The sequence below is a fragment of the Silene latifolia genome, chromosome X (assembly GCF_048544455.1).
Source record: "Silene latifolia isolate original U9 population chromosome X, ASM4854445v1, whole genome shotgun sequence".
Taxonomy (NCBI): domain Eukaryota; kingdom Viridiplantae; phylum Streptophyta; class Magnoliopsida; order Caryophyllales; family Caryophyllaceae; genus Silene; species Silene latifolia.
In genome coordinates this window covers 247513560-247535791 of record NC_133537.1, presented here as the reverse complement: position 1 = coordinate 247535791, position 22232 = coordinate 247513560, and the positions used below count along the sequence as shown (strand labels likewise).

Sequence of the window (22232 nt, the reverse complement as noted above, 5' to 3'; positions counted from 1 at the left end):
TCGAAATTATTTCAAATATATAGATATTACCTCTATTAGATGAGTCCATTGAATGTATCCTTGTATTAAAAAAATGATGAAAAGTAGCCATGAAGGATAGAACAAAAGACCACCTATAATTTGGTAAGATGGTTACCACTAGACTACATAGTGGACTTCTAGTACCGCAATTGGGCCCCTATCAGACTTGGGCCCTTGTCAAAAAACCCACCAAACAGGCCTCTGGGATTGGCCCTACTCGATTCATCTTCTAGCACACATCTACTAGTTGAAGTTCAAACTTGCAAATTTTAATGGTAAATGTGTTCTGTAACAAGCTTGATTTAATTACTTTTTTCAAGAGCAAGCCGACTCCGAGCTCATAGAAGTCTCTTAATTCCATGCCGGTGTCTTCCCTAATAACCAATTTCTTTATGAAGTCCACTCATATAAAATGAGCTCCAACGACTGTTCTGTTAGACTCACAGGGCTTAGCGTTACCATCAGGGGCATCAGGCATGGCGTACTCCTCCTGTTCGTACCGGGGTTTGAAACCAAACTTCTCCGGTTATTACGGTCTTCATCCTAACCCCCTTCTTGGTTATTAAGGAAGAAGCTTCTTTTAGTTTTTGGTAGCGACTCCAAGGCCTATAAACAGAAGCTTCTTCCAGTTTGGGCAGTCAGAGTGGTTAATATTTTTAATTAAGCCCCGACATAAGAAAGAGACTTGTTTTACCGCTGAAGATCCCATGCTGGAGTTCCCCGCCTTTCGCCAGAAAGCAAGGACAACTTGATATGGTGGTAAATGTAATACTAGAAAATTTCTTATACTTTGAGTATTTAAACTAACATAATGTTTAGATTTGTTACAAAACATTTGAAATATTAATTCTTTTGTAAATAAACAGTTATATGTTTAAATGAAAAGAAATCCGGTTAAAGTATGACCTCTAACTTTATAGTAGATATTAATTACTCGTACATTTGAATTGAATTCGGGCGGGGGGGGGGGGTTGTTGGGGGAGGGGAATATAAGTGATAATTGATCGTCTTTTCCTTAAAAAAAGAAGAATACTGATGATAATGTCGAGACGATGATGAGTTGATGACTAACAATACAAATGTTCCGTGCATTAAAACCTTCAGCTCATGAGTCCATTTTGTTGCAGTGACTGTAATGTACGTAATTATTTACCATCATCATAGTTTTGATCTGGCTTCAAGACTTTCCGTTTTCTTGATCATCAACTTGAAGCAGACCCATATTATCAATAGCACCAATCAAATCTAAGATATCCTTAAACAAACCTATCATAATCTCCCCATAAACCACATCATCCCACCCTCTCCCAACTAACTCCTTTCCCATTTCCACCGCTTTATCAACTGTCCCCTCAACCCCTTCGCCCACCACATCAACCATCCCAATCTCCTTCCCCATCTCCCCCGTCACCTTCGCCCCTGCTAATACCACCTTCACCATTGCCCTTGAATCCGCAATCTTACACTTCAACAACCCCATAAACCACTCAGGAATCACCAACCCAATATCCACCTCACTCATATAAAAGTACCCTCTTTCTCTCCTCATTATCACGTAATCATATGCCATTGCTAGTATCATCCCTCCCGCCGATGCGTGTCCTGTCACTGCCGCGATGGTCGGTGACACGCCTAAAATGTCGCAATAAAAGACGGCCAAATTAACAATTTATATACCACTAGACACACTAATTAGCACTAATTATAAACTAGTAAAATAGTAAGCAAGGGATCGAACCCAAGAGAAGATGGGTTTTGCAATAGTGAAATTAAAAGAGCAATTAGAATAATTGTGACAACAATAACAACAAATATGTAAAAAGGGGGGGTTTTGGTTGAGTTTTCAAGGACAATTAAAAGAAATTCAAACAAGAGTATGAGGCAAGCAATCAAACAAGTGAGTTTTAAGATGGAAATTAATCAATTTTAAGAGAGACTTAATCCAACCCAAAGTTAGGCACTTTAGTTGACAAAACCACTCAATCAATCCTTCTAATTAATATTATTGTCCTATTAGTGAGATTAAATCTCCAAATTCCCTTAATTAGAAGTCAATCACAAGGAAATCACACTTAGTAATTGACCCAACTTATTAACTCCTTAAGTGGAAATCACACACATAGATTAATTAACAAGAAGATGAAGCAATAGGAATCTAATAGGTGGAATTACTCACAATGAAATCACAATTAATGAGCAATCACAACTTAATCTCTCTAATGTTGGTTAAACCAAGAAGAAATCACATTCATTAGTCTAATAACAAGTTGTTGCAACATGGGATTACAAGGAAATCACACTTAATAACCCCAATAACATATAAATTAAGGAACTTGGAAAGATTATGTAACAAGGAAATCACACTTAATCACAATAATCTAACAAGGATTCCAAAATTAACCAATTAAACACAAGAGATTAAGAACAATAATAATAATTAAGGAAAGATTAAGGAGTCTTACAACCTAAGATTAAGCCTTTGAGTCGGATTAAGAAAGGGAGATTAGTTCTCCATGCTTAGATCTAAACCCAATTCAAAAAGATGAATAATTCCCAAAATTACAACTTGATTAATTAAAAGAGCATAAGATGTCTTAACCTACTTGCAAACATCCTATTTATAGTCTAACATAACCTAATAATTATGGGCTTAACAAAGGAAAGGCCCGTAATACAAAACGCCATCAAACCCATATTTTTCGCACCGTGCGAGTTCTGGTGTCTGGAAACTCGCACGGTGCGAGTTTGGTCCTGGAACGCGTCTTTCTTTCGTGCTTTACTTGGTCCTTGAAAGGCTTCCTTATGGTACTTCTTCAATGCTTGTTCTTGGCTCTTCCTTGGACACTTCTCTTGATCTCTTGGCTTCTTATTCTTCACTTGAAATTATGCTAAATGGTGAAGCACATGGAATTGGCTAAATAACGTCAAAATCATCGAAAACCATCCCTAAATGCTACCAAATGAGCTCAAAATGGTGCCAAAACTTAGTAGAAATAGGAGCTCATCAAACACCCCACACTTAGCCCTTTACTCGTCCCGAGCAAACTAGAGTAAACCTAATCACCATCTAGGCCAAGAAAGTATGGGCACTCCTAATTTCCCACTCTTCATCTCACTTCTTCCTTCTTATGTCATCCCTCGACTAAGCACATGGTCACTTTCCTTCATAGCTCCAATAAGTGAGTAAGTGACCCAAATTCGACCAATACGAACCTCTCTTCTCTCACTCCCCCTCCTTATGTCATCCCTCTTCTATGATGATCCTAAGTCCACCAATTCATCCATTCATCCTTTCCCAAAACTCAACACATCCTCCTTATTACTTCACTTGGTTCACACAAGGCTACCTTGGTCATCAAAGCCTCTCCTAACCTATCAATTAGGCAACCTCAAACACCTCCATTCTTCAATAATTCTTTAACAACTCAACAACTCAACACAAACTCTCCAACAATACATAGGACAAGTCAACACAATCCCACACAACAAGTATGCCAAGCACTAGTAACAAAGTAAGCTTCCGAACCCCCCTCCTAGTCTTGGCACACTACTATCCTACCCTTCCGGCCTTCTAGAGCTCCGCCACTTATGTCACCAACTCCAAATGGAAGTAGTCATGTATGTGACACGATTTCAAGGTTTCAAAGAGGTCACAAGATTTTTCAATTTTTTCTTACTTCTCTCATTTTGCCTAAACCGCCCTTTCGGGTTTTCGGTTTAGCTCTTTTCCTCACCTCTACTCTCGTGGCTCGCACTCTTTTTTTCATTTTTCCCGGAGCGCCCTTTCGGGTTTTCACTCCGGCCTCGGCCACTTTCCCACTTTTGCCTATGATGCCCTTTCGGGTTTTCATCCTAGCCGGGTTTTTCTTTTTTCTTTTTTCTTTTCTTTCTTCTTTTTTTTTTTTTTTTTAAGAAAAGAAATACAATGCATGGAATTGAATATATTACAATATATACATGATACCAACTCATGCCCACCCCACACTTAAATCTTCACTTTGTCCCCAAAGTGTGAGGTGAACACCCTAAACTCACTCAAGAGTGTGAGCTTGAGGCACCTCCATAGTCCGGAGGTCCTCCCCTTCTTCTTGATTCTCTTCTTCTTCTAAACCTAGCCATTTCGGCTCTTGTTTCCTCAACCTTAGTCTCACCATACCCTTGGTATTGGGTGGGGAATTGTTGCATGAATTGAGCATTCATCGCGGCCACCATCTCAAAAGTTGCGTTTGAAGTATAACGCATCTCTTCCAAATCCTCTTGGTAGTGGTGGTAGCGGTTTTTGGTGATTCCCCACCGAGCATTCTCCGTAAGTTGCATTTGAGAAAGGGTAGACTCAAGGTTGGTGACACGGTTTGTGATGTTGGTTTGCCATGTTTGGAAGGCCGGGTAGTTGAATTGAGAGTCCGAAAAAGGATATTGTTGTTGTTGTTGTGGCATTTGGGGAGGAGTGAAATGGGGTTCATCATACGGGGCATTAGGCATGGGTTCATCAAATGGTGCATCATTATGAGGCATGTCACCAAAAGTCAAAGCTCCCCCCACTTGCGGTTGCTCTCCTCCCTCATCCTCATCCGGCTCAACTACTTGGGCTCTATCAACCCAAAGGTACACAAAGGCATCGTCGGGAGGCATGTAGAAATCTTGTGCACTCCCCCAACCTAAGGGTGAGTTAGAGGGACGGGGTAGGAACATGTAATGCTTGGAGTTTTGCCCACCCATGCACCAAATGACCAAGGGGGTGATTTTGTCAACCACCTCAATCATGTGTGCGTGCTTCAAGTAATGGAAGTCAATGCGACCACTATCATCAAGTTCATAAATATTGGGTGGAAATGGTACACCCGTCTTTTGCACAATCAATTCGATCATTCCCCCAATAAAAATGGTCCCTTTTGGATTCTTTTGTAGTTCAAGGCAACCACTCACAAACAAGTCCACCCAATCCGGTACTCCCCTCCCTTCCGGAGTCATCGACCATAGACATTGAATTTGTTGATATTGCATTTTTGTTGGTTCGGTCATGACCAAGAAGTTGGTGTTTATATGACGGCTTAGGAGGCGCAAGACCGGGTTGGGGATGGTGATATTCTTTGAGTTTCCATGACGCACATCTCCCGTAATATCATTCCAAAAGGCACTCATCATTTTTTTGTCAAGGTTTTCTTTGATGGGGGCTTTGGTGATATGTAGGGCCTCTCATACCTCATCATAAGTCAAGGTATAGGTAAGGCGGCATGCCCGAAATTTGATCCCCGGGGCCTTGTCCCTCCCCAATTTCACTTTTTCCAACGAAGAAAGAAACTCAAAGGTAACACCCCTTCGGGTGTGTGCGGCCATGTTAGTGTAGGCCTCAAGTCCGACTTTTTCCAAGAGCATTCGGGTCATGTCAAGCATTCCCAATTCAGAAAGAACGTCGTGGTCAAGGAACTTAGTTTGTGTCACGATTGACAACGAAGAAAACTTCTTCCAATTCGCGAGGGCCTTGTCCCGAAGGCCCTCCTTACCCGAGTATTCATTTTCATCATAATCCGAGGCTCCCTTGGGTCCTTTTGAGGAGGAAGCCTCGGTAGCTTTACCTTTTCCCATTGTAGAATAATTACTTTCCAGAAAAACATAATTTTTGGAATTGATTTTTGGGTGAGGCAAAAGAACAAACACCTAATATGCACTACAAAATTGATGTGCTAATTAGTTATTTGTTGGAATAAAAACACCTCACAAGTTAAAACATTGTTTAAGAACAAACTTCAACACAATTAAACAACTAAATTTCGATTTTGAAGCACTCAAATTCGAAATTTAGGTAACTATGAATGACAAGGAGAAGAATAAGGTGTTATACCTCCCTTTGATCCTTGTTTGTGTTGTTGGTTGATGAATGCTAACCAAAATTGCTTAAATTCGTCCCTTCAATCCAATTTGCAACCCAAAAATCTTCAATTCTTCAATTCTTCGAAACCCTAGGTCGAATAGTTGATGGTGTTGTGAATTTTCTGCAATTACCTTGCCCAAATTGATGTTGGGTAATGAAAGTTGATAAAACTTGAAGGTTAATTGCTTGATTTTGATGATTTGAGAAGGGTTTGATGAGTGATTTTGAGGGGGATTAGGGTTAGTGTGAAGAGAGAGGTTGAATGTTAAAGGAATTGGGGAAGAACAATGAGGGTTGTCGTGGGAATTGAAGCTGAAATGTGTGTCTTCACGGTTTCTCGCACGGTGCGAGAAAGGCACTCAGAAAAGTCGCACCGTGCGGCTTTGCTGCTGGAAGCGGCTTTTTTGTTGCTTAATTCTCCACTCTAGCCAATCCTTTTACACATCATTCTTCCTTCTTTTCTTCACATATGCCCTTGAGTTTATATCCTATCACTAAAACACACATTAAACCGTCCTAACATGCCAAAAACATTAATGAAAATGCAAATCATTTAATTTATAATGCGAGAATTAAAGGATGCAATTAATTTAAACATGAAAAATGCAATAAAGACAATGCAATACGGAATTTAAATATGCAAGGGAAAGAAATATTTACAAACTTTTTCCGTTTATTTAACGTTGATGGCTCGACAAAGTTGCATCTTCATTAATTTGAGTAAATTGGATCAACAAGGTGGAGTGTTTCCACTTCACCCACTTCAATCCCTTCATGATAATGCTTAAGCCTTTGACCATTCACTTTTAAAACTTTCCCGGATTTCAAGCATTTGATTTCAATTGCTCCATATGGGAAGACACGAACCACTTCATATGGTCCCATCCACCTAGACCTCAATTTCCCGGAGAAAAGTCTAAGCCGATTTTGAAAGAGTAAGACTTTATCTCCCACTTGAAACACTCTTCTTGAAATCATGTTATCGTGCCATGCTCTTGTTCTTGCCTTGTAAATGAAAGCATTCTCATAAGCATCATTTCGAATTTCTTCCAATTCTTGAAGTTGAATTTTCCTATGAAGGCCCGCTTCATTCATTTGCAAGTTGAACGACTTGACCGCCCAATAAGCTCGATGCTCAACCTCCACGGGTAGATGACATGGTTTCCCAAAAAGTAAGCGGTAAGGTGATATCCCGATTGGCGTTTTGTAAGCCGTGCGATAGGCCCACACGGCATCATCCAACCTCAAGCTCCAATCCTTGCGGTCGGGATTCACCGTCTTCTCAAGGATAGCCTTAATCTCCCTATTAGAAACCTCGGCTTGACCGTTGGTTTGAGGGTGATAGGCGGTTGATACTTTATGAAGTACCCCATACTTTTTGAGAAGAGCTCCAATGGCTTTGTTGCAAAAGTGAGTGCCACGATCGCTTATCAAGGCTTTTGGGAAGCCAAACCGAGAAAAGATGTTGGTTTTGATGAATTCTCCAACTACCTTTGCATCATCGGTCTTGGTGGCTTTAACCTCCACCCACTTGGAGACATAGTCCACCGCCAAAAGTATATAAATATTGCCACAAGATGCGGGAAATGGTCCCATGAAGTCAATATCCCACACATCAAATATTTCACAATAGATCATGGGTGTTTGAGGCATTTCTTCTCTTTTTGAAATGTTGCCAACTCTTTGGCATCTATCACATGTCTTCACCATGGCATGAGCATCTCGGAATAATGTGGGCCAAAAGAAACCGCTTTCCAAGACTTTTCTAGCCGTTTTTTTTGCTCCAAAATGCCCACCGCAAGCATACTCGTGACAAAATTTAAGAATTGGAAGGATTTCGGTATCCGGGACACATCTCCTAATAACTTGATCGGCACAAAATTTCCAAAGATATGGGTCATCCCACACATAGTATTTAGCATCACTCTTGATCTTATCTCGTTGGGATCTAGAAAGACCCTTTGGAAACTCTTGTAAGACCAAAAAGTTGACTATATGGGCGTACTATGGTTCAATGGAGGACAATGCTAGGAGTGTGTCATCCGGAAAGGAAGCTTGTATTGGTGATTCCAAGATTTCTTGAGGCTTCTCTTGCATAATTCGACTTAGGTGATCCGCCACCGTGTTAGTTGTGCCCTTCTTGTCTTTGAGTTCAACGTCAAACTCACTCAAAAGTAGTACCCATCTCATCAAATGGGGCTTGGACTCCTTCTTGTTCACCAAATGCCTTAAGGCGGCATGATCCATGAAGATGATGACCTTGGCTCCAAGAATATAAGGTCGAAATTTCTCTAAGGCAAACACCACCGCAAGAAATTCTTTCTCGGTAGTTGTATAATTTCTTTGAGCCTCATTCATCATTGTCGACGCATATTGAATAACATGAGGTGCTCTTCCTACCCTTTGGCCAAGTACCGCGCCAAGGGCATAATTGCTTGCGTCCGACATTATCTCAAACGGTTCATTCCAATTGGGAGGTTGAATTATAGGTGCCGAAATAAGCTTCTCCTTGAGCATATCAAAGGCTCCCTTACATTCTTCACTCATGATAAATTCACAATCCTTTTGAAGTAGCTTGCATAGAGGAGCGGCAATCTTGGAGAAATCCTTAATAAAACGCCGGTAGAACCCGGCATGACCTAGGAAAGATCTCACTTCACGCACATTAGTAGGATAAGGCAAGGTGCGAATGGTATCGACCTTGGCCTTATCAACCTCAATCCCCCTAGAGGAAATCACATGTCCCAAGACTATTCCTTCATCAACCATGAAATGACATTTCTCATGGTTGAGAACGAGGTTGGTATCAATACATCTTTGCAAAACCCAAGTGAGATGACTCAAACAATCCTCAAAAGATTGGCCATGAACGGTAAAGTCATCCATGAATACCTCAATAAAGTCCTCAACATGATCCGAAAAGATACTCATCATGCACCTTTGGAACGTTCCCGGAGCATTACAAAGACCAAAATGCATCTTTCTATAGGCAAACGTTCCAAAGGGACATGTGAAGGTTGTTTTTGTTTGGTCCTCGGGTGCAATTGGGATTTGAAAATAACCCGAGTAGCCATCCAAAAAGCAATAAAAAGCTTTTCCCGCTAACCTCTCCAACATTTGATCTATGAAGGGAAGCGGGAAGTGATCTTTTCGGGTCACGGCATTGAGCCTACGGTAGTCGATACATACCCGCCACCCATTTTGAACTCGAGTGGGGGTTAAAACACCTTCATGATTCTCGACTACCGTTAGCCCGGATTTCTTTGGGACAACTTGGGTTGGACTAACCCATTGACTATCGGAGATAGGATAGATCATACCTACATGAAGGAGTTTGAGTACCTCTTTCTTCACAACATCCATCATTGGAGGGTTCAAACGCCTTTGTGGTTGTCGGACGGGCTTTGCTTCATCTTCAAGAAGAATCCGGTGCATGCATAAAGTGGGACTAATGCCTTTGATGTCGGCCATTGTCCGCCCAATTGCTTCCTTGTGTTGCTTAAGAACTCGGATGAGAGCCTCTTCTTGCTCCTTAGTAAGCTTGCTTGAAATAATTACCGGTAAAGTTTCTTCATTTCCTAGAAATGCATACTTCAAGTGGCTTGGTAAGGGCTTCAATTCAACAATCGGAGGCTTGACAATAGAGGGAACGGGTTTCTCCTTTGGTAGCTCTTCTAACAATTTGGAAGAAAGGAAGAAAAAATCTTGGACATGAGCAAACTCGCACGGTGCGAGTTCTGGCACTGGGAAACTCGCACGGTGCGAGTTCCCTGCTGTTTTCCGGATTTCTTCCTTTTCTTCCCATTCTTCCATTGGGGGATTTTCCTCTAGGTCCTTGATTGTTTCCTGCAAATTACAAGACAAAACATACCCCGTATCCTCTCCAACTAATTCATTAGTCAAAACAACATCCAATGCATCAACTTTGCACAATTCATACACGGTTTGCACAATTGGTTCAAAAATTTCAAGAAAACACAAAGTTGAAGTCTCGGATGGGTATTTCATAGCCTCATGTATGCTATACTCAATCTTTTCCCCCTCAAATTCCATTGTGAGGCGTCCACTAGATACATCAATCTTGGTGTTGGAAGTTCTCATGAAAGGCCTTCCCAACAAAATGGGAGTGGAGCCTTTCTCGGGTTCCATTTCAATCACATAGAAGTCGGCGGGGAAAAGCATTTCCCCCACCTTCACCAAGACATCTTCCACAACCCCCTTAGGATATATATTGGACCTATTGGCCAAAGAAATGACCGTACGAGTCGGTTTCAAAGGCCTTAACTTGAGTGACTCATAAAGGTAATTGGGCAAGACATTAATGGATGCACCTAAATCAAGCATAGCATGTTGACAATCCAAGTCTCCAATTTTACAAGGGATGGTGAACATGCCCGGATCACTACATTTTTGTGGCAAACGTTTTTGAAAAATTGTCGACACATGTTCACTAGCCCTTACCTTTTTCATGCTTTTTGCCTTATTGGTCCTCTTAGTAGTGCACAACTCTTTCAAAAATTTTGCATGCTTTGGCACACTACTAAGAAGATCAATAAGAGGAATGTTTACCTCCACTTTACGAAAGATATCATAAAGGCTTGAAGTTTTCTTGTCAATCATCCTTGTATCATTCAAAGCACTTGGAAATGGAGCTTGTGGCTCATATTCCGGAAGCGGTTCATTGACCCTTACTTGTTGAGGTGTATATGCTTCCCCTTGTTCCACTACCACTTCAATTTCATCTTCAACCACATCCTCCACTTCATGAAAAATAGGAGGTGGTCTTGTCTTCTTAGGAGCCTTGGGTGCCTCTACCAACTCTCTACCATTCCTCAAAGAGACCGCTTTTGCTTGTTCCTTGGTGGGTGGAGGAATGGTGTGAGAAGGGAGACTCCCTCCTTGGGTGGGTTGAGAATTGAGTGTAGTGAGGATTTGACCAACTTGGGTCTCAAGGTTAACAAACCTAGAGTCGGTGAGTCGGTTTTGTTGAAGCACGGCGGTTTGAAATTCATTGGTATTGTTTTGCATTGCCATTTGATTCATGGTAAGTGTTTTCATCATTTCTTCCAAGGAATTTTGTGATTGGTTTTGATTTTGATTTGGCTTTTGAAAGGAAGAGTTTGAAGGCCCTTTTTTATTTTGATTTTGGTTTTGGTTTTGGTTTTGGTTTCCACCCCAACCCATATTTGGATGAGATTTCCACCCTTCATTGTAAGTGTTGGAATAGGGGTCAAACTTCCTAAACCCAATAGCCTTCACCGCTTCAATTGCCTCCTCCGTTTGCAAAGATGGACACCCATCGGTGGGATGAGTTGGATCATTACAAAGACCACAAAATTTCACATGAGAAGCACTCCCACCTCCTTTTGTAAGTTTCTTCACCAAATTGGTAAGAAAATCAACTTTCTCCTCCATATGGTTGGAGCTTTGCCTTGAAGAGGATGTCCCACTTGTCTTCCTAATTCTCCTCCCAAAATTCCTAGAGCTTCCTACCAATCTTTCAATCAACTCATTTGCTTCTTGGGCCGACATATATTCAATCCCTCCTTGGGTAGCGGCTTTAATCATCCTAGCATCATCCTCAAGTAGACCACCACAAAAGTTCAAGAGAAGGTCGTGGTCGGTATACCCATGGTATGGGCAACTAGCAAGAAGTTGTTTAAACCTCTCCCAATACTCATACAAGTTCTCCCCATCCATTTGTGTAATACTCCGTATTTATGAGTCTTTGGGTACTCTATCGAGTAGGCCTTACTCTGTCGAGTAAGGGTAAGATGCGTTTTAGAAAAGTTTCTGACCTGTTGGGTACTCGATCGAGTAACTAGGATACTCGATCGAGTAAGGGGGTACTCGATCGAGTGCCTTGGGTACTCGATCGAGTAACCGGTTTTACGGGGAGTTTTCTCGGGTTTTGTTAATTATGCGATTAAGATATATAACCTTCGCCGTCATTATTCTAAATCACTTTTGCAAAACCTAAATTACTGTTTAAGAGAGAAAGCAAGCAAGTTCACCATCTTAATCGCATTGTTAGCAATTCCTGGAGTTTGGGAGGTCGGTTCTCGTCGTTGTTTATACCGTTGAATTCCTTGCGTCGAGGGTAAGATCTATGTACCCTTTTTATTATCTTTCCTTTATTTTGGTTAAACCCTAATATAGGGATTTGGGGGTTTTTGAATAGTATGTGATTTGGTAGCATTTATATGTCGTATGATAAGAGAAGGGTTCATAGAGGAAGCTTTTTGATACAGCAGTAGAGACAGTCTGACAGTGTGCTTTCCATCTAGGATTTCCTACTCAGTATTAGTCCCATAATGGGATGATTGTTGATGTGTTGTGATTGGTTGTTTGATATAGTAATTGTATTGTGATTGTGTGTGTGTGTGTATGACAGTTAAGCTGTCTGTTTATCTTATTGTTAATATATATTGAGTTGTGTGATTAGTACTGACCCCGGTGTTGTTTTGTAAACCTGCGGTGATCCATTCGGGGATGGTGGGCAGATATTGAGTAGGTATGAGATGAGTACTGGATATCTGGGATTGCCACGACATGATGATAGGAGTCTTCCGCTGTAGCTTATTAGTTTATTTACATTTCAGCTAGAACAGTTAGTTTGAGAACATGTATTACACATTTGGTTTGGTTTTGAGAATTGTAACTCTTCGCTAAGTATTTATATTTAAACATTGTTTCTTCATTGTTTATTTGATTATCATTGCCTCGGGTAACCGAGATGGTAATGTCTTCATACCCGAGTGGTCCTGGTAAGGCACTTGGAGTATGGGGGTGTTACAAATGGTATCAGAGCGACGATCCTGAAACCTGTAACCAATGAACCTAATGAACATAGGGAGTCAATTAAAATGAACCCGGGGTAAAAGTTGTAGGAGCTAATGCAAAGGCTTGGGAGACGTCCTAAAGTCGCGAACTTGCCCTACAATTTTGAATCGGTCACATGGGGGGGGGTATGTCAAGGTCGTATGTGTTGTTTGGTTAGCTTGTGTAAGAATGTGATGAAGTGTGTGTAATTGTTGGATGTTTGAAGTAGAAAGTTGAGAATGTAAGAGAAGGATTAATGATATAAGTAGACTTGTTGTTGGAGTGATAACATGTTGGATGTTTATAAGGTGGCATTTAATAACATGATATAATGATCTCGTAGATCGTACGAAAGGATGCGTAGCATTATATGCTTAGTTATGATATAATATGTGGTTTTATAAAGTTTTTAGCATGTTAGCATATGATATAGCATGCGGGTAGCGTTTCTGAGTTAGCATGACTCGATCGAGTGGGACTGACTCGATCGGGTGGGTTTTTGGCGATTTTGAGTCCAGAATCGTGTTTTTGGGCACTCGATCGAGTACCTCGGGCACTCGATCGAGTAGGGGGTCACTCGATCGAGTAGCCTAGCTACTCGGTCGAGTAGAGTAGGTTAGAGATCAGAAGGTCTGTTTGAGGTCTGATGTTGGGGCACTCGATCGATTATGTTGGGCACTCGATCGAGTAGCCCGTTACTCGATCGAGTATGTTTGGGAACTCGATCGAGTAGGGGTCTGGGCAGCGTGTTTTCTTGTTTTGAAGTTTTGGCGCGTATGTTTATATCCACCCCTTTTTCTATGATAGTTTCAAGATGCCGCCCAAAAAGACTGCTTTGTATGCGAGAGCTGAGCTTATGAACATAGATGACATCGTTAAGATGTTGGAGCATCAGGATGCTCTCACTGAGGCTTTAAAGACTGTGGGAAAGATAAGGATAAGGATAAGGAGAAGGAGGTTGATCATTCTAAAATCAGCCTCTATATAGCGAGGTTTAACCCGAAAGAGTATAAGGGAGTTGGGGAGCCTAACCTTCTCGATAGTTGGCTTAGAGAGATGGAGAACATACTAGATTTGGTTCACTGTCCTGATGAGATGAGAGTGGAACAGTGCGTTCTATCCGAGGGAGGCAAATGCAAGTGGTGGGATACAGTGAATGTGAGTGCTAAGGAGATATATACAAACCAAGGCTTACCTGCTATACCTTGGGAGGAGTTTCGTAGGGCGTGAGAAAGGAGTTTGTACCGAGCATATAAGGAGTAAGTTGAGAGAAGAGTTTGACAGGTTTTAAGATGACCGCCGAGATGTCGTGGCCGAGTACTACAGCGGTTCAATGATAAGTCTAGGTATCTTTGAGGATATGGGTTTGAGTGAGGAGAATTTGGCATTGAGGTTTGAGAGAGGGTTGACCCCTAAGATTATGGATAAGTTACCCGTGGGAGTCCTTACGGTGTTAAGGAAGCCTATGAGAGGGCCGGGAGAGCCGAGAGGTTGGTGGAGATGGCTCGAAGAGGTCGGGTGGTGAGAAGAGGAAGTCCGAGAGCGAGGGTGGTGGCCAATCTAATCACAAGAAAGGCAACCACAATCGGTCTAAGGGGTTTTCTTAAGGTCGTGGTTCAATCTTTGGGGCTTCCTTTGGGCGTGGCCGTGGAAGTGTTAGTGGTAGTTGGGGAGTGACCTGCTATAGCTGTGGTGGTGTAGGCCACAAGAGACATGAGTGTACAAGTGCACCGGATCTTTCCGAGACTGCGCGAGCTACGCGAGCAACAGACCTACTGGGTCATGGCCAAACCGGGAAGTCGAGTTACAGTGGAGGCAACCGCAACGGCGGTAATTCTTATCAGAAACCACCGACGAACAACAACAACAATCAAGGGTCGGGTGCTAAGCCGACCACATCAGGCCAAGATCTTGTCCGGGAGGTGGACAGAAGACCAGTGGAAAGTAATTCATGATGGAGAAGAAAGCAGCTGAGGAGGATGCTCACGTTATCACCGGTACTTTTCTTGTTAATGGTATTCATACCTTTGTTTTGTTTGATTCGGGGCTTCTCAGTCGTTTGTATCTTCGAGTCATGTTAAGCGGTTGGGTTTGAGGGTATATGAGTCTGTTAGTGAGCAAGTTTTTATACCTTCGGGTGAGTCTGTATCATGTGGGAGGTTGTTTAGAGATGTATCTATGATAGTTGGGCAAGTTGATTTCCCTGTAGACTTGCTAGAGTTTCCTTTTGACGGTTTTGAGATGATAGTCGGGATGGATTGGTTGGGAAAGTATAAAGCTAAGATAGACTGTCATCAAAAGAAAGTGTCTTTAAGAGGTCCCAAGGGCGTTAGTGTGTCTTATCGTGGGTTTCTAGTCAAACCCAAAGTTAAGTTGATTGCAGCTGTTACTTTGAAGTCATATCTGAGGAAGGGATGTCCTTTGATATTGTGCCATGTGAGAGATGACCGGATAGAGGGTCCGACAGTTGATCAGATACCAGTGGTGGGAGAGTTCGAGGATGTGTTTCCAGAGGAGATTCCGGGGTTGCACCGGAAAGAGATAGATTTCACAAGAGAGTTGAAACCAGGGGACGGGGCCAATCTCTAAGGCACCGTACCATATGGGTCCTAAGGATATGGAGGAGCTTAGGAAGCAGTTGGATGATTTGATAGAGAAGGGATACATTAGACCTAGTGTATCGCCGTGGGGAGCACCAGTCCTTTTTGTGAAGAAGAAAGATGGGAGTCTGAGGCTGTGCATAGACTACAGAGAGCTGAACCGAGTGACCGTGAAGAACAAGTATCCTTTGCCAAGGATAGATGACCTGTTTGATCAGTTGAGTGGTGCATCAGTCTTTTCTAAGATTGATTTGAGGTCGGGGTACCATCAGGTGAAGATTAGAGAGGTGGACATACCAAAGACGGCTTTCACGTCAAGGTATGGTCATTATGAGTATGTGGTGATGCCGTTTGGGTTGTCTAATGCACCGGCAGTGTTTATGGATTTGATGAATAGGATCTTTAGACCGTTTTTGGATAAGTTTGTAGTGGTGTTTATCGACGATATCTTAGTCTATTCTAAGACTAAGGAGGAACATGAGGAGCATCTGAGGATCGTGTTGCAAACTTTGAGGGAGCATGAGTTGTATGCTAAGCTATCCAAGTGCGAGTTCTGGTTAGAGAAAGTTGCTTTTCTGGGGCATGTGATCTCTAAAGATGGGGTAGCTGTGGATCCGGAAAAATAGAAGCCGTGACAAAGTGGGAAGCACCAAAGAATGTTGCTGAGATCAGGAGTTTTCTGGGTTTAGCTGGGTACTACAGACGATTCGTGAAAGATTTCTCCAAGATAGCTAGACCTATGACAGCGTTGATGAGGAAAGAGAACAGGTTTCGTTGGGATGAGAGTTGTGAGACGGCGTTCCAAACATTAAAGGAGCGTTTGACCACAGCTCCTGTCTTAGCATTGCCTGAAGGGAGCGAGAACTTTGAGGTTTATACAGATGCCTCAAAGAATGGGTTGGGATGTGTGTTGATGCAGAACGGTAAAGTGATTGCCTATGCTTCTAGGCAATTGAAGCCTTATGAGGAGAACTACCCTACTCATGATCTGGAGTTGGGTGCGGTGGTGTTTGCTCTCAAGATTTGGAGACATTACCTTTATGGAGCAATCTTTAAGGTATTTTCTGATCACAAGAGTCTCAAGTACATTTTCACTCAAAAGGAGTTGAACATGAGACAGAGGAGGTGGATGGAGTTGATTGGCGATTATGACATGGAAATCATCTACCATGAAGGGAAGGCCAATGTTGTTGCTGATGCTTTGAGTAGGAAGAGTGTACATTCTTCGTATGCAGCTATCTTTGATGAGGCCGAGAGATGAGGTAGCGAGGTTTGGGATACATATGATGCAGAAAGGAGACGCCATGGGTGATATGACAGTACATCTTGAGTTTTATGATGACATTCGAGGTAAACAGGCGTTGGATCCTAAGATAGTTGAGTGGAGAGCTGGAGTAGAGAAAGGGACAGTGTCCCGATTTTCTATTCATACAGATGGTAGTTTGAGGTTTGATGGTAGGTGGTGTGTTCCTAATGATGAGGAGTTGAAAAAGACAATCATGACAGAGGCGCATTGTACACCATACTCGGACATCCGGTGGTGACAAACTGTACAAGGATTTGAAGAAAACGTTTTGGTGGCCTGGGATGAAGAAAGAGACAGATGAGTTTGTGTCCCGTTGTTTGACATGCCAGAGAGTTAAAGGGGAACAATGACGACCACAAGGGAAGATTCAGTCTTTAGAGGTACCTGAGTGGAAGTGGGAATCCATTTCCATGGATTTCATTGTGGGTTTGCCAAAGAGTCAACAAGGTAACAACATGATTTGGGTAATAGTGGATCGACCGACTAAGTCACTCACTTTGTTCCAATGAAAGATACATGGACTAAGGCACAATTGGCTATGGCTTATCGAAAGAACGTGCTTAAGTTACATGGAGTCCCTAAGGACATAGTGTCTGACAGAGATGCGAGATTTATATCAAGGTTTTGGAAGCGATTGCAGGAATCGTTGGGAACAACTTTGAAGATGAGTACAACATTTCATCCTGCGACAGACGGACAGACGAGAGAACAATCAAGACTCCGACGAGGATATGTTGCGAGCTTGTGTGATGGACTTTGGTGGTAGCTGGGAACAGAGGTTGGACTTGATAGAATTTTCTTATAATAACAACTATCACACTAGTATTGGTATGGCACCGTTTGAGGCTTTGTATGGGAGGAGATGTAGGAGTCCAATTTGTTGGGACGATAGTCTTTGGCAATGGGTTTTAGGACCAGAGATGGTGCATGAGATGGTGGAACAGTTAAGATGATCGAGAACGGATGAGGGCGCTCAGGATAGGCAAAATAGTTATGCAGATCTACATCGCAGGGACATAGAGTTTCAAGTGGGGGACAAAGTTCTTTTGAAAGTGTCTCCTATGCATGGGGTTATGAGATTTGGGAAGAAAGGCAAGTTAAGTGAGAAGTTTATCGGGCCTTATGAGATCTTAGAGCGAGTTGGGGAAGTTGCATATCGTCTGGCTTTACCAGCTGCGTTAGAGAGAGTGCATAATGTGTTTCATGTATCGCAGCTGCGGAAGTATGTGAGTGATCCGTCACATGTGTTAGAGGCAGAGAACTTAGAGCTAGATGAGTCCTTATCATATCTTGAGGTGCCTAAGCAGATTCTTGACCGAAAGGATAGGAAGACTAGGAGTGGTGAGACAGTTTTGCTTAAGATCCTTTGGTCTAACCACGAGACTGAGGAAGCTACATGGGAACCAGAGGAAGCTATGAAAGAGCGTTACCCTTTCCTTTTTGATCAGGTATGTATGGTTACGGGGACGTAACCTTGTTTCTTTTAGGGGGGTAGGAGATGATCGCAAAAGTTTTTAAACCGTTTTTATACCCTTTTAGTATGTTGTGTCGGCATGTTTGTCGGGATGAGTTGGGTTAGTACCATGTTTTATGTTGGGTTTTGTTTTGTTAGTGAGTCGGAAGCGTTGGGGGAGTACCTTTGTTTAGTAGTGGTTTGAACTTTGGGGACGAAGTTCTTTTTAAGGAGGGAAGACTGTAATACTCTGTATTTATGAGTCTTTGGGTACTCTATCGAGTAGGCCTTACTCTGTCGAGTAAGGGTAAGATGCGTTTTAGAAAAGTTTCTGACCTGTTGGGTACTCGATCGAGTAACTAGGATACTCGATCGAGTAAGGGGGTACTCGATCGAGTGCCTTGGGTACTCGATCGAGTAACCGGTTTTACGGGGAGTTTTCTCGGGTTTTGTTAATTATGCGATTAAGATATATAACCTTCGCCGTCATTATTCTAAATCATTTTTGCAAAACCTAAATTACTGTTTAAGAGAGAAAGCAAGCAAGTTCACCATCTTAATCACATTGTTAGCAATTCCTGGAGTTTGGGAGGTCGGTTCTCGTCGTTGTTTATACCGTTGAATTCCTTGCGTCGAGGGTAAGATCTATGTACCTTTTTTATTATCTTTCCTTTATTTTGGTTAAACCCTAATATAGGGATTTGGGGGTTTTTGAATAGTATGTGATTTGGTAGCATTTATATGTCGTATGATAAGAGAAGGGTTCATAGAGGAAGCTTTTTGATACAGCAGTAGAGACAGTCTGACAGTGTGCTTTCCATGTAGGATTTCCTACTCAGTATTAGTCCCATAATGGGATGATTGTTGATGTGTTGTGATTGGTTGTTTGATATAGTAATTGTATTGTGATTGTGTGTGTGTGTGTATGACAGTTAAGCTGTCTGTTTATCTTATTGTTAATATATATTGAGTTGTGTGATTAGTACTGACCCCGGTGTTGTTTTGTAAACCTGCGGTGATCCATTCGGGGATGGTGGGCAGATATTGAGTAGGTATGAGATGAGTACTGGATTGCTGGGATTGCCACGACATGATGATAGGAGTCTTCCGCTGTAGCTTATTAGTTTATTTACATTTCAGCTAGAACAGTTAGTTTGAGAACATGTATTACACATTTGGTTTGGTTTTGAGAATTGTAACTCTTCGCTAAGTATTTATATTTAAACGTTGTTTCTTCATTGTTTATTTGATTATCATTGCCTCGGGTAACCGAGATGGTAATGTCTTCATACCCGAGTGGTCCTGGTAAGGCACTTGGAGTATGGGGGTGTTACAATTTGTTCAACATTACTTATTTCTTTCTTCAATTGAGATGAGAGACTAGCGGGAAAATACTTTTCTAAGAAAGCCTTCTTCATTAAATTCCAAGTGGTGATGCTCCCGGTAGGGAGATAATAAAGCCAATCGTTTGCCGCGTCCTTGAGTGAAAAAGGGAAGGCCCTTAGTTGAAGTTGCTCATCGGTAACCCCATTAGGCTTCATGCTTGAGCAAACCACATGAAATTTGTTTAGATGCTTGTTGGGATCTTCCGTGCTAAGTCCATGGAATTGGGGCAATTGGTGAATGAGCCCGGACTTCAATTCAAAGGTGGCATTTTCCGCCAAGGCCGAAAAGGAGATACACAAGGGCACTTGTGTGAGATCCGGGCGGTAAGTTCCTTAATGGTTCTAGGCCTTGGTGGGTTCTCTCTCTCACCATGTCCATGTGGTTGTTCTTACTCACGATCACCCATGATGATTTGAATGGGTATGGGTTGGGATTCAAAGGAAAGGGTGTCCTCTTCTTCTTGGTCTTGTTGAGTAACGGGGTTAACTTCTTCAATAACCGGGGTGTCTCTTCTAATACCTCCTCCTATCCAAGCAAGTGATCTTTGAATTTCCGGATTGAATGGAAAAAGTGGTTCACTTGAATTCCTAATATTGACCATAAACAACTCTACACAAGAGCACACAATCAAAAAGTTCACACAAGTGATGAACAAGACACTATCAACAAGAAACAAAGATTAACTAACACAACTATCCTAAAACACAAATAAAACACACTAGCAAAACCGTTACCTTCCCCGGAAACGGCGCCAAAATTTGACACGCCTAAAATGTCGCAATAAAAGACGGCCAAATTAACAATTTATATACCACTAGACACACTAATTAGCACTAATTATAAACTAGTAAAATAGTAAGCAAGGGATCGAACCCAAGAGAAGATGGGTTTTGCAATAGTGAAATTAAAAGAGCAATTAGAATAATTGTGACAACAATAACAACAAATATGTAAAAAGGGGGGTTTTTGGTTGAGTTTTCAAGGACAATTAAAAGAAATTCAAACAAGAGTATGAGGCAAGCAATCAAACAAGTGAGTTTTAAGATGGAAATTAATCAATTTTAAGAGAGACTTAATCCAACCCAAAGTTAAGCACTTTAGTTGACAAAACCACTCAATCAATCCTTCTAATTAATATTATTGTCCTATTAGTGAGTTTAAATCTCCAAATTCCCTTAATTAGAAGTCAATCACAAGGAAATCACACTTAATAATTGACCCAACTTATTAACTCCTCTAGTGGAAATCACACACATAGATTAATTAACGAGAAGATGAAGCAATAGGAATCTAATAGGTGGAATTACTCACAATGAAATCACAATTAATGAGCAATCACAACTTAATCTCTCTAATGTTGGTTAAACCAAGAAGAAATCACATTCATTAGTCTAATAACAAGTTGTTGCAACATGGGATTACAAGGAAATCACACTTAATAACCCCAACAACATATAAATTAAGGAACTTGGAAAGATTATGTAACAAGGAAATCACACTTAATCACAATAATCTAACAAGAATTCCAAAATTAAGCAATTAAACACAAGACATTAAGAACAATAATAATAATTAAGGAAAGATTAAGGAGTCTTACAACCAAAGATTAAGCCTTTGAGTCGGATTAAGAAAGGGAGATTAGTTCTCCATGCTTAGATCTAAACCCAATTCAAAAAGATGAATAATTCCCAAAATTACAACTTGATTAATTAAAAGAGCATAAGATGTCTTAACCTACTTGCAAACATCCTATTTATAGTCTAACCTAACCTAATAATTATGGGCTTAAGAAAGGAAAGGCCCGTAATACAAAACGCCATCAAACCCAGATTTTTCACACCGTGTGAGTTCTGGTGTCTGGAAACTCGCACGGTGCGAGTTTGATCCTGGAACGCGTCTTTCTTTCGTGCTTTACTTGGTCCTTGAAAGGCTTCCTTATGGTACTTCTTCAATGCTTGTTCTTGGCTCTTCCTTGGACACTTCTCTCGATCTCTTGGCTTCTTATTCTTCACTTGAAATTATGCTAAATGGTGAAGCACATGAAATTGGCTAAATAACGTCAAAATCGTCGAAAACCATCCCTAAATGCTACCAAATGAGCTCAAAATGGTGCCAAAACTTAGTAGAAAGAGGAGTTCATCAGTCGGCATCGGAAAACTGATCAGATCGCGGATTAGTAATCGTAAGACTGAATCCATGACGCTTTTTGAATGCTCGGGATTGGACGTTTATTTTACCCATGATAGATCGTACCCGTTGGAGAAGAATTTACCATGAGTAGTGGTTAATAATGCGGCTGTTGATTTTGTTTGGGTAATTTAGGATTTGATTTGGGCAAGAGATGACCGGATTGAGGTGATTAATGTTGGGTTTAATCGGTGTTCATCGTTGCCTACTAGAGTTAGGATGTAGATATTACCTTGCTTTTTCACCGTGCACATGTTTTTGTGGATTTGCTTCATCGTGCTTGAATATTGTGGGTCATGAGAAGATATATAGTCAACATTTGTCGTCTTCAATTATACTCCCTTCAATTCTATGTATTCTTCCCCTTGTTTATGGGCACGGGAATTAAGGAGAGTAATAAAATAAGAGTAAAAAGTTGGGTGGAATTTGGTGGTTGGAGGGAGAGATGAATAATTATGAGTTAAATAAGGAATAGTGGGGCCAAAACTTTAAGAAAAGTAATAAAATATGAGTAAAAGTGTTGGGTGGAGTTTGGTGATAGGAGAGGGAAATGAATAAAATAAGAGTAAAAGTTTTCAAAATAAG

The 22232-nt window shown here is 41.4% G+C and overlaps 1 protein-coding gene across 1 annotated transcript; it reads right to left on the bottom strand.

Moving 5' to 3' along the window:
* Positions 1 to 1198: 1198 nt before the first annotated feature.
* LOC141619897 (enoyl-CoA delta isomerase 1, peroxisomal) lies at positions 1199 to 21901 on the bottom strand. Its single transcript, XM_074436911.1, is given in 2 exon segments — positions 1199 to 1645; positions 21608 to 21901. Coding segments are annotated over 2 exon segments (741 nt in total).
* Positions 21902 to 22232: the final 331 nt, after the last annotated feature.